This window comes from Colias croceus, chromosome 2 (assembly GCF_905220415.1).
Source record: "Colias croceus chromosome 2, ilColCroc2.1".
Classification (NCBI taxonomy): domain Eukaryota; kingdom Metazoa; phylum Arthropoda; class Insecta; order Lepidoptera; family Pieridae; genus Colias; species Colias croceus.
The window spans coordinates 2,626,695-2,640,654 of NC_059538.1; the positions used below are offsets into that span (position 1 = coordinate 2,626,695).

The following is a 13,960-nucleotide window of genomic DNA, read 5'->3' on the forward strand; positions in this document are numbered from 1 at the left end:
TTTTAACAGGATGGGGATATGTTGATGTAAGTGGTATTTTAAATTCAATTTGAAAAGAAATCGCAGTTTTTTATTCTATTTATGGACTCCTGTTTTTCTCTTATTTAACCAAATCAATTTTCACTATGTAGCTAGACAGCTAGACCTATTTTTAGGGTTTATCATTCGTTTGAATGTAAAGAAGTCAGAACCCCCATATATTTTAAAATTTAATGGAACTGGCATTTCCATTTAAACTTTTAGCATTTAACGGTTGAAGAAATAAATACCTAGTTTTGATTTTTAAAGAAACACATAATTCACCAATTCCACATTTATTTACTTTCTTTCGATTTTTAAACTATGAAATGTAACCATTAAGCGGTAACAATACAAAGTATAAATTATGAAAAAAAAGATAAAGACTGGGTCGTTTAACGGATAATTATGTTTCTAGTATCATGATCGAGTACCTGATAAACTTCAAATGCTATACCTGATAACAGTGTCAGTAGAACAGTGCCGAGAGGACTTGTCAACGAATGGCAAGCCAAGCAATCTTCCTGTAACAGATACTAACGTTTGCGCTTCTAAGGAAGAAGACGTAGGTGCATGTCAAGTAAGGAATAAGGAATTTTAATATTATCAGGGGGCACGGTAGTACCCCGCCAAGTTAAACAAAGAAGTGGCAAGCGGACCATTCTTTTCTCGAAGTAATTAAGGCCATTTTAACCCCCTTTGACTTTGTTGTGAATACCGACCGATCATCAAAAGTATAAGGCACTTCTAGCAGCCATAGAACCAAATTTAGAATATTATTAGTATTAAGTGTCTAAATCAAAGAAAAAATGAAACATTCCATTATTTCTGTCCAGATTTCTAGAAACATCAACTGCGTGAGTAACTTTGTAATCCCATACATTTTTATAAGATTAAAAAATTATTTATGCAGTTGGTGTATCCAATTTTGTAATCCGTTACTGGGGGCAATCTGCGGATAATAATTTACGGAACAACTAAGACAGAAAGTACCTTAAATAGGTACAAAATAATTTAACCGACTTGGTATTTCATAGAATTCACAACTTTTCTGGTAGAAATACCGAATTGCGAGACATGGCTTTTTGACGGGATGGTTTTGATGGCATCCTTTTTTATCATTGGGAATTTCATTTACGTATCCCCCATCAAAGTTTTACTGCGCAAGGAGGTATTTACATACTTTATTATTGTTGTTTTCAAATACTATCTCGTTGTGATGACCTTTCTTGAATTAACCTTTCCAAGACTTGTTTTAAATGTCTATCCTGACCGATATAAGTTTCATCATATTATTAGCTGTAATTATATTCATTCTTTAGCCTGTTATTAATTGGAAAAATATCTCTTTTCCAGGGTGATTCTGGTGGTCCACTAGCAGTTAACAGCACGCTTATTGGTGTTGTATCTTGGGGTAGGTTTATCTGTGGTCAGGGTGTCCCTGAAGTATATGCAAGCGTCTACGAGTTCCGTAATTGGATTTTAGACAACATCGATTCGGATGAATAATCAAATTTATAATCATAATAATTATAGTAATCGTCTTTCCCAGTAGTAATGTAGTAATGTTTTTGTTTTTAATGTTCTTGAAATAAATGTTTTTTCTTTCTTTCTTTCTTCTTTTTAACACACGTGTTACAAAATTAAGGTACAATCGCGTAACGCACCGGTATTGGTTCAAACAAAAGATATTTATTTCTGACAAGCTTCCACCCGCGACTCCGTCCGCGCGGATGTCGGTCTTCGCGTGGACGGTTTATTTCTCCATTTTGAACTGGGAAGACGTTTCTCACTAAATTAATATTAGACGATCATGATTCACTCCAGTCCAAACAGCAAATAAGCAGACTTCTGCTTCTGCAACGTTTAGTTGTCCCTGTTCTCAACACCCATTGAATTTTCTATGTTATTGTGATCTTCCATTACATCTGAGTTTTGATGATGTGATGATAATCCATTCGTTTTTAATATTGGTACTTAGAGTTGGTGGACTAAACTAGAAATGGTAGACTAAATTTGTCAGCGCGTCGGTAAGATCAGAATATAAAACCAACATCCTGTATTTAAGTTACAAAATTAATAATCAAACAACATGCCGCTACGTTCAAAATGACTAGAAGAAAAATTAAAACACCTCGACATAATATTTGGAATTTTGGAGTAAACAAATCATTTTCCCCGTATGTCCCAAGTTCAAGTTCTCAATACAATTTTATATTATATTTCGTATTTCTCAAACGAAAAATAAACATTTTTTGGAACTTCAAAAAAAATTATATTATAAGAAAATTTATGAGCTCACTTTATTTTTAAAGAAATATACATCCCTTTACTGACACCCCGTAAAATAACGAAATTGTTGCCAATCACCTTTAGTTTCATTAACTTTATGTTCGAAGATAATTTTTTTTTCTAGTAGTTACACGCATATTTTTTTCGTTTATTTTCCATGTCGAAATCAAATGTTTAAAAATACGAATATTTGCACAAAACTAAGATAAAAATAATCAATTAACAAAAATATTAAATTTATTGAAGTAGAGCAACTTTCACTTCGGTATGAAGGAAAATCGAGCGTAGAGCACACGTACCTACTAATAATAATAATAACAGATTAGTAGACAGTAATAATATCGGAGACGGCAATAACTCCAGCGATGACGATGACGATGTTAACGAAATTCACTTCCGTAAAAGAAATGTAAGTTGCGGTGATGCCAGTTGCTCATACGACAATAATTGCAGCAATAGCGATGTCAGTTGTGTTGATGGAAGTAACCGCAGCAATGACAGTATTGACGATGACATGAACCTTAGTGACGTCGGTTGCGTTGATGATACTGATAAGAGCAGTGATAGTAACACCGAAGATAAAATCTATAAAAAAAATCATATGAATCAAAATTATTTGGAAAAATGGCTAGAAATTTCATCATCGTCACCATTACCTGACTCAAAATCATGTTCTCATTCTGTTTTCATCGACAATCAAAACTCACATCTATTTCCAAATGTAAGTAATATAAATGAAGATAATATTGATTCTATTAAAAAAAGGAAGAAATCACCATCTCCTGGGCCTTCTACATCATTATCAAATGTATCAAATAGCGATATCTTAATATATATAAATCTCGTGTCACAATGTTTGTCCTCAATAGACTCCTAAACCACTTAACCGATTATAATAAAATTCGCACACCATGTGCAGTTCGATCCAACTTGAGAGATAGGATAGTTTAAACATGTAGATACCACGGGCGAAGCCGGGGCGGACCACTAGTTGTTGATAAAAATATTAAAATATTGGAGAATATAATTATCCAACCGGCTAAGAGACAACGAGGACGACCAAAAGGAGCAACGCAAACAGCGATTGGTTTACCAAAAAAGAAAAAAAAATGTTTGTAGTTTTTTTTAGACTTCTCAAAATCTACCGGTTCGAATTGGTCCAAAGTATATTCAAAATTTTTGAAATACATAATATTGCTGGTCACACATTTAGAAATGTTCGCAGAGTATAATAAAAATGAAAATAAGAAATTTAGAAGTACAGTAAGGACGTGGCGCTGAGAGCGCTTAGAACGCCTGGTATAAATGAAAGCGAAAAATATATTTAGATACTTATATATTGGCTGCGTTCCATGTTCAATGAGTGGATCCAATATGCTAAGGACAGAGACAAATAGTAGAAATTGGAGGAGGCCTATACCCAGACAGGGTTTCCTATTCAAGAAAAATGAATAATCCTCTCAACTTAGTTACTTTACAACATAATGTATAGTTTATAAGTGTTAAATATGTAATTATAATACTGTAAATAATATGATGGGAAATAAAAGGCTTAATTATTATTATATTGGCTGCGTTCAGGTTTACTAACTTCTGAGCAGGGCTGACTTTATCTATCAAAAAATTAATAGTTAGACACACAATAAAGATACCTTGCATTGTTTTATTATAGATTAAAAAAAACCAATATAGTTACTTTAAGTTGTTAGAACACTTCCTCTGATGCAATCGGGTAAAAAATCAAATTAGATTTTCACATTGAATGAAAATCTCTGATATTATTAATTTAAAAGGTAAAATAAGTACACAAGCTCATATGATAGGGAAATATTAAAAAGGAATCAAAACGAAATTGCCTAATTTGAATAATCTCCGTAAGGATTAAACTCTTCGTGAGCTTAGATATCAAGAAAACCTTTTTCTCAAACGTACGCCTTAAAGCTAACAATAACATGATTAATTTTACCTTATGAATATGTATCTGGGGGCACGGTAGTGCCCCCGCCAAGACGAGCCAAGCGAACAAGCGAAGCGCACGGGCACTACCTACCTTTTCTCGAAGCGCTTCGACGTTTTTTTGAACCCTCATAACTTGGGTTTGGATTATGCTAGATCAACAAAATTTTCGGGATATATTGTCAATAGCGGACTTATTGAACATATTAAGTTTTAATTACATTAGCTTTTATACTTCAGATTTTATTTATATCTAAAAAACGCTAATTTCGTCACTGACTCACTGATGATCATCAAAATTCTTAAGGTATTTCCTAATGTCCTAGAAAGCTGAAATTTTGTATGTAAGCTAGTATTAGCACACAAACAACAAAAAAATTATAAAACTTGTAACTTTCATCCCCCAACCCCTTAAACTAGGGGATGGGAGTTTGTATGAGACCTGTAATTTTAAATTAAATTTTGATGACGCTAGAGGTCTAATCTAATAATCTAAAACTTGGTTCCCCTAGATATATATATGTATAGGTACTCCTTGTTAAAAAAAATTAAAACTTTAATCGACATACTTATAAAATTTTGTTACAAACAACTTACAAAAAGAAATGAAATCCCACCAAAAACATTTTCATGTAAAATGTTGCCAAGACGAGCCCATATGACTCGCACTGTCAAAAAGTTATCAGATCTCATGTAGAGCCAAGCTTCTGACACTACACGCCCTAACTCTACAAGGCCTAACTTCACAAACTCTACACCTTAGTCAAAATATGTGGCTTGGCCGTTCGTTACTTCAAGAACTATTGTATAACACAAAAGTAATGAACAGTGAATTAATTTTTCACCTTACGCCGATGTGAATGTAGCGAAATGGCCAAGCCACATATTTTGACTAAGGTGTAGAGTTTGTGAAGTTAGGCCTTGTAGAGTTAGGGCGTGTAGTGTCAGAAGCTTGGCTCTACATGAGATCTGATAACTTTTTGACAGTGCGAGTCATATGGGCTCGTCTTGGCAACATTTTACATGAAAATGTTTTTGGTGGGATGTAATTTTCTTGTTTCTCGTTTGTGCTATGGATTTAATTATAATATGTAAAGTATTACAATATATTTGCTTTAACTAATTTGTTATTTAGTATTAAACAAAAATGTGCAACTTCTATTTAAAATTTAAGTTTTTCAAAGAAAAAAGGACAGGAAATTTAAGTCTTCTAAAATAACAAACAACAAAAATTTGGATACGTTTTTACGCAAGTTTACTTTTCAGTACCGTTTTAAAATGCGAAACATTTTACATGGATAAAAGAACAGGAAATTTAATAGCAAGATAATGAAACTTCGTTAGAAAATTAAATCTGGTTTGGTAACTGAGTGATAATTTTAAGTTGTAGGTATAAAGTTCTATAGCTTAAGTGCTAACAAATATTAACATGATTATTAATTTGTTTATATTTATCCTAATAATTATTTGTCGCCCATCTCTATATGTAAAGTATTTTTTTTTTCTTTCATTCAATTTATTGATTTTATTTTTTGTTCTTGTATTATGTGTTTGGTGTTCTCTATCTAAAGTTTATATACAACATATAGCTCGTAACCGAAGTTTCCCAAGACCTCGCTAGTCACCTCATTACGAATACCTTTTAGTAAATATAATGACACAATGCACTTAGCGAACGTCGAGGGTGGCCCTGGCTCCTAATGAAGTGTGCTATAGTTGACTCACGTTTTAACTATGGTTAGTTGTAGTAAATAGTGGAAATTAAATTTGTATTGTAGTAAATAGTGGAAATCAAATTAATGTCGAGTTTGAAATATTTTTTGATAAGATTTTTTGATTGTATGGTTGTTTGTTTATAGTAGGTATGTTATGTATGGTAGAAACTTCTATATGCGTGTTGAGAGTAAAATTTAAAGATCGCGTCATGAAAATACCGTCACGTCATGGAGTGAGTCGACGATTTTGGTACCTTTGAATCTTGCCAAAGATGTTTCACTTCTGACACGTGTTCTCAGAACACACGCTCTTTTTTAACCGACTTCAAAAAAAAGGAGGAGGTTATCAATTCGGCAGGTATGTTGTTTTTTTTTTTTTTTTTTTTTTTTATGTATGTACACCGATTACTCCGAGGTTTCTGAACCGATTTACGTGATTTTTGTTTTGTTCGATGCGGGATGGTGTCGAATTGGTCCCATAAAAATTTTATTCGGATTGGCCCAGTAGTTTTTAATTTATGAGCATTTTTGTCTGTAGGTATTTGTAAATTTTGCAAGTGCAAGTTTGAAGTCGGTTGTTTTTAACGCAGTTATCACTTGTTTCTAATCCTTTCCAGTTCTTTATCCCTAGCCATTAAAATTCGGCAATCTATTTGTAGAACTACAAAAGGATCTTACTCCTTCGAAAATGTTTATGGACGGTGGTAGAGACATTAGGAGATCTAACAGTATGTCAACGACTAAGGTCAACGATTACAAAATAAAATAAAATTGTGTGACATTATATTGGTAGATAAATACAAATAAAAAAAGTTGAGAGGTTTCAAGGGTTCTTGAAGTTCCGCCCGGGTGTCAGAGAAACATGCGCACGCCGCACAGTTTACAATATCTTACTAGAGCAAAAAGTGTCGTTACAACTTTTCGTGAGAATTTTCTCCGTCTAGCCCCCTTTCACGGAACGAAGTTCCTTAAAAAAAAGTCTGAAAAAAGAAGTTTCTTTCTTACCTGAGCACATTGTGGTGAGCAAGCGCGCTGAGGGTGTGCGGCGGCGCGGGCGGGAGCGCGGGGCGCTGCGGTCTGCCCGCGCCCTGGAGCACACGGATCCCCATGCGCACTGTGTTGCGACGGGATATCTTCTCGTCTGCTCGTTCCGCTGGTGGGAGATAGGAATTGTTGTAGGTAGTTGTAGTATAACGTGAAGATAAAAATTATGAAAATCTTCGAAGAAGGCTGAAATAATTAATAGGGCTGAATCCATATAGAACTTTGACTGTTTGAAACCTACTCAAATCAAGCAAACAAATCAATTTGGCAATATTTAACCCGACAGCGTTAATTACATCCGACTAATATTTAATGCTAAAGTTTGTATGTTCGTTTATTTATTTGTCACTTTTTCACGCAAAAATGGCAGAACCGATTTTCATGAATTTTGGCACACACAGAGAGACTTGAATTATCACATGAAGCCATAATGAGCTCACGGGAATGGAAATTACGCGGGTTTTCCTTTTACTACAGACGAAAATCTAGTAACTATTATTTGCCATTAAAAACGTCGCTCACCAATATAAGCCCGTACATCATACGAGGTGCCAATGGGTGCACCATGGTACTGCTTCGCTGGTACCAGTTGCACACTGGGCGGTGCGAGCGGCGTTAGTTCCAGGTGGAAGGGAAACGCGTTGGATCCTAGACGTTTTATTAGTGCATCCTGGTGATAAGGTTAAGAGGATATAAACATTATTAACGTTTATTATGGATTACAAAATGAAAAGTTACTTGACAAATATTTTAGTTACACTTTTTGTATACATTTTTGTCATATAAGTGTTTTCGAATATTTAAATTTTGAGTAGAATGCAATACCCAATACAACGCTATGTTGTTGATATTTCCATTTTCAGATTAATCTACTAAGTAGATACAATATGAATAACAATAACTATTAGATTCTAAACATAGCCAAGTCTATGAAAATCTTAAAAATAAGCATTGAAAGTCTGGTTGTTATGTGTTTACCTGAAGCGGTGTGTTTGGTTCTCTCTCATGATTGCAATGCGGCGGCCATATTTGAGCGAGGCTCATTATGGCTTCATTGCAAAACTTTAGTCCCATCACCTCTTCGTCCTCTCGACCATATCTGTGGAATAATTAGAGATAATATACAAACATTTATTTGTGTGTATGTTTGTCTTTACTTCTATACTGATGATTTTATAGAGGAAAGTTTCTAACTTTGTTTGTAAAACGTAATCTTCGGATATAGGTACTGAATTCTTATCCGAACATTTCACACAGAATGATACACTTTAGGAGTTACTTCGGCGTTTTCCTAACCATTTTAGTCCATTGAAAAGTTATATTTGGGGTTGCGTTTTTTAGAGGACGTAATTTCATTTTTTTAATGTGTAGTGTGAAGCTATCACAAAGTTTGTGGGGTCGCTTCCCTTGTTCCGAGGCCGCCATCTTGAAAATAGCGGCTGATATGGTTTTTACGATATATCTCTTAAAATATTTATATGATAAAAAAATTGTTAACATTATTTGTTGCTTATTAAAATCTCTACAGCTTGGGTGCAGCAACTTTTTGTCGTAGAACTATAAAAGCTCCGCTAAAATAGTCAAAGTCTACTACTAGATGTTCTTTTAATGTAATTTATTAATAATATAGTACTTTGTCTAATAGAAAATCGCTTAAAATAAAATAACATTAATTGCGTACCTAAGTCTGATACAATTTTGGTCCTGTAGCGTTGAATATAACTCATAAAAGGTGGACACTAGATAAAGTGTATGTAGGTAGGTAACCCTATTACGTGAAAGGTTTCCCCTTAAAATATAGGTACATAAAAACTTTTATGGATAGGAACATAAATAAGTAAATTCACAGTAATGATGTGATCCCTACCTACTAGGTTTCAAACAATAAACAGGTACACTATGTACTACTACTATTATTACACACTATACTGGTTATTTTTAAACTTTTTACACTTATCAAGGTTCACACAATAATTTAATGAGTTTATCTTATTAATGCGTGTTTTATTAGTTTTTTTCTCTATTTATTACGATTTTCTTTCCGCTTGTGAAACTAGACACGTGGATTATTCGAGCACTATTAATGGGCTTTCATAAACTAGGTCCTATATTTGGATACATTCACTGTTTGAACCCCCATTGTATATTTTACTTTGTATTCGGACTTCAGAAAACACATTGGTACAAAATATCAAGTTTCAAATTTACTAAGGGTTGCAATGCTTACTGTTATGATGTGGGTGTAGTTAAGTAGATAACCTTACTATTATGAATGCGGAAGTCTGTTTGTTTGTTTTTGACATAGGATACTTTTATGGTGGTAAAACAACTTCTGCCCATGGGAGTTTACTTTGAATTTGATTTAATTTTATTGCATTAAATTGCATTATAAATCAGAAAATTTTGAAGAATAGCAAAAATCTAAAACTAGGCGGGATTCGATCCGGCGTGTTTTTGCCATTCCGGAACAACTCCTAGCTGCTCGGCTATCCGTGATCCCGCTTGTAATATATGAGCAATCGAATTTACGACTAATATTAAATTATTTATTTTAAACGATCCGACTCTATCACACCAGAAGTGATACTATAAATGTTATTTTAAATACTATCCAAACACACATGGTGTATTTTCATAGTTACCGTAAACAAAGTATTAAATTTTAATTTCATGAGCACACATGCGCCGTCGTATCAACATTGGCTCTCTTGAAATTCACTAGGAAGCTAGTTTACTGTCCATATAATATACCAGTATGTATTTACTACGTATAATAAAAGAGTGGGTTATATTTTGCAATATTAAGCACATTAAGGTCAGTAGATTAATTGTATAATTTAAACTAATTTTACACCGTGTTACCTCAATATTATCGAAAAGGCACTAAGTCAACAGCAAAAAACAACTAATTTATGTATTTTCAGTCAAAAAGGGCGCTTAACGTTAAACAAATTTATGTACTAAGAAAAACCTTTTTATTAAGAAATAAATAATCTTTTATTCACTTTCTTCATTGGACCCGGTTTCAATTGCTGTAATTTAAATCTATAATTGCTTTTAAAACCCACGATTTGTATAACTTCCTTTGGAATTTCGTAGTTGAAGCAAAATTTATTCATTGCTTTTAGGCCCGTCCGAATATAATAACAATGAATTAAGCAAGGGCAGACCCATACGATATCATTGTTTTATTTAGTATTACGTTCTTAGAAAGTACAAGATTGGGCACTAGGCACTAAATATAGTGCCGCATTTTAAGCACTAATACAATATGAAAAAAAGCACAAGACCTAGTGCCGAAAGCACTAAGTTGGCAACACTGACGTTACATAAAGGCAACACGAAAAACAATTAGAATAAGATTAGAATATATTACATTTTAGTAAAATAAAAATACAGAGAGATTTCTCTTATGTTTTTCTGTTGTAGGTCCGTCCTTTTACACTACACTAAACTTCATATTCATGAAAATATAAAGAAAAAAATTGACGTGTGGCACTCGGGGACTGCCGCGGTAAAGTTATTGCATGATATGCCTTCAAGTCACACCTCCGCCCGTCGGAGTAGGGAGCGTGAGGTTTTTCGTTGCGGAATTTCTCGATTCGGTCCCCGCGCTCAAGGCCCGCGATAGAAGCTATGCCATAGCTTAAAAAATTGTTTCAACACAAACATGAAATTGAAACAATTACAGTACGCGTCACGTAAAAAGAACGCTGAAAGAAAGTGATGGTGTGTGTTTGCACATGGATCGAGTTTTGCACGAAAGCTATGTGCCGATTATTTTATTTTTGAACTAGGCTCGCGAATCGTGGCTTCGCAATTACCTATTTGTTATTCTTATAACCACCTCATAACACCAAATAGACCGATAAATCGCCAATGCGCAGCCATCCGTCAGCGTTCTTTTTACTTGACGCGACCTACCTTGGATTTATCGAAAATATTTTAAATACTAGACAAAAGAAGAATATTTGAAGGCTGTGCGTTTGACAGGCTCTTTGTAACTCGTGAATGTAAACCGAAATAGCGTGCAATTTAAAATGCGACAATATGCCCCAGTTTCACGACTTTTTGAATTTTTAACCTTATAATATCTACTGGCTTTTCGCCGCTTCGCCCGCTTTGTCTTAAACCTTCCTCTTAAATCACTATCTATTAATAATAATAATAATAATAAATTCTTTATTTCAGAACAATTTAGTCCCATAATTTACATGTATACAATTTTAATAATTTTTAATACAGAAAAAAAAAAAACCAATGAACACATAAAGCCAATACTTAATTAAATCATAATAATTGAGATCCAAGTTTTATACATACTACTAGTTATATTTCTGTCAGCCAGACTGCGTACAATTTTATTTCTACACTTGTCAACTCTGGACAAAAATGTAGCAATTCTGTGTCTCTGGATGGCATTCAAGGAGTTTACTCTAAAGTTGGTATACATCTCCGAAGCGCTGCAAAATTTGTCGAGCCCCATCAAATATCGGAAGATGTTATTGTGCTCTACTCGAATGCCATCGTATGCTTTTTTGGTGTAATTAGTCCAAAGTTGACAAGTATAGAGGGACTGACAGAAGGTCTTAAATAAATGAATTTTAATGGAATTGGATGCCCTACGAAATTTCCGGATGATCATATTGCCGACGACACAGAGTGCACGTCGTTGTCGCTCAATATCGGCATCATCTTTTCTTTTGGATGTAATAATGTGGCCAAGATACTTAAAGCTATCTACTATTTTAATAGGGTGACCGTTAATGCAGATTGGCGGAATGTTATCCGGTCCCTTACCCGATCTGAATATCAACATTTCTGTTTTCTTTACATTGTACTGTAGACTATGTGAAAGAGCATATCTTTCACATATGCCAACAAGTTTTCGAAGCCCTTTGATTGAGGGGCTGAGCAGGACCATATCATCAGCATAACTCAAATTATTGACAAATCTGCCATCTAGTTTAAGTCCAACTTCAGTCCTACTCAGCTCCACAATCAAATCATTAACATATAAGTTAAACAGATCGGGAGAGGTTACTCCGCCCTGTCTAACACCACACGAGAGAATATAGCTGTCGGACAGAGTACTGCCCCACCTAACGCTGTTCGTCTGATTATCATACCAATATGTAAAAAGACCAACAACGTCAGAAGAAACATCACTGCTGCGAACTTTTTTCCATAATATCTCATGGTTCAAGGTATCAAAGGCACGACTTAAGTCTAAAAAACATGCATAAACACTAGTATTCTGATTATTATAACAGTCAACAATTTCTTTTAATGTATATATAGCCATATCAGTTCCCAATTCAGGTCTAAAACCGAATTGGGCATCGTCAATATTAATATATGGTGACAACTTGGAGTGCAAAATTTTTTCAAGTATCCTGGCCACAATTGTTGCCAGCGAGATAGGTCGATAATTAGCCACGCTCGAGATACTACCGGTTTTATTCTTAGGGACAGGGATAACTATAGTTTTAATTAAATCCTTAGGTAAATAACAATGTTTGAGACAGAGAGTATAGAATTGAGCCAGAACAGGGTAGATGTTTTTACCAGCATATAAAACGTGTTCCATACTAAGAGCATCATGACCCGGTGACTTACCGCGCTTCATATTTTTAATCACCTGAGAAACGTCCTTAGATGTTATGATATTATTACTTAGCTTACGTTTCTCAGTTGATCGTACGGTCTCAGCTGAAGTTGATACATTACCATTTGCATTAGCTATAGGGTTCGTATTAAACTGTGCCCTGAAAAGATTAGCTATAGCTTTAGGGTCTTGTTGTCCATCTACGCATGCAGGTACAACGTTTTTGTAGTCCATTTTCTTAGTTTCCTTCCAAAATTCAGTAAAATTACCGGTAGAATGACTTTGAGCTAAAATATCTAACTTTATTTTGTCTTGATTATTTTGAACATACTTTAGTGCAGTCTTAAATTCTTTACGTGCCGAGAACATAGCATCGAAATAGTATCCCGAACGCGGCTTACCGTAGGACACCCATTCCAAGAAAGTTTGCCTAGCGAATAGATGAAAATGTTTAACGTGAGCATTCCAGCCAACTATTTTATATTTACATTTTTTCCTATTATTAAAACTTCTTTCAGCTGATGATTGCATAACTGAAATAATATCACAGTAAAATTGATCCAATAGTTTAAAATGATTCTTGTTTATACACTTGCTATCACAGTCTTTACATATAAAATTACATTCATTATAATATTTATTTTGTATATTAGTAAATTTTAGTTCACACATTTTTGTATAAATAGCTGTATGCTCTTCATCTCGTATACCCCACATATATTTAATATTATGGTTCACATAAGTATCACATTTCTTAGGTGTTATCACATTTAAATTACAATTTAAGACTAGAGGTAAATGATCTGACCAATAGGAGTCATATTTAATATATATGTTAGTGACTAGAATTTCGGCAGCCGCCGTTACAAGACAGTGATCGAGCCATCTACACGATCCGTGAGATTCACTTATGTATGTATATGAGGCTGGCGGAAGCCTCTCTATATCTAAACACTGCAGCTCCTGTTCACTACAATAATTTGACATTTCTCTGCCGAATCGTGAGTCAGGATGTGCATTATAATCCCCACATATAAATGCACATTCGGTGTCAGAGGCCTCAATTATTGTAGTAATCAGTGCCAAACATTCAACTACAAACCCCACTAACACTATTAAAACAAACCCCATCAAACTCTGTTGTGTAATTTTAAAGATCTAATCATACAGACACACAGATAGCGGGAAGCGACTTTGTTTTATATTATGTAATGCTAAAGATTGTTTGTTTGTCTTTTTACGTCGTATTAACGCGATTTTAATTATCTGGAGACAGTTTAGAGGCTAGGGAAAACATAGGCTTCTTTTTACCGCGTAATTACTACGC

General features: G+C 34.3%; 1 protein-coding gene across 1 annotated transcript in view; it reads right to left on the reverse strand.

The window, feature by feature from the left end:
* The window catches only part of LOC123705409 (arrestin homolog), an 88,386-nt gene that overhangs the window by 29,656 nt on the left and 44,770 nt on the right, over nucleotides 1-13,960 (reverse strand). The window contains exons 4-6 of the mRNA XM_045654159.1: nucleotides 8,004-8,124; nucleotides 7,548-7,695; nucleotides 6,987-7,134 (exon numbers count right to left, since the gene is read on the reverse strand). Coding sequence (XP_045510115.1) covers nucleotides 6,987-7,134; nucleotides 7,548-7,695; nucleotides 8,004-8,124 — 417 coding nt within the window. The remainder of the gene's footprint in view (nucleotides 1-6,986; nucleotides 7,135-7,547; nucleotides 7,696-8,003; nucleotides 8,125-13,960) is intronic.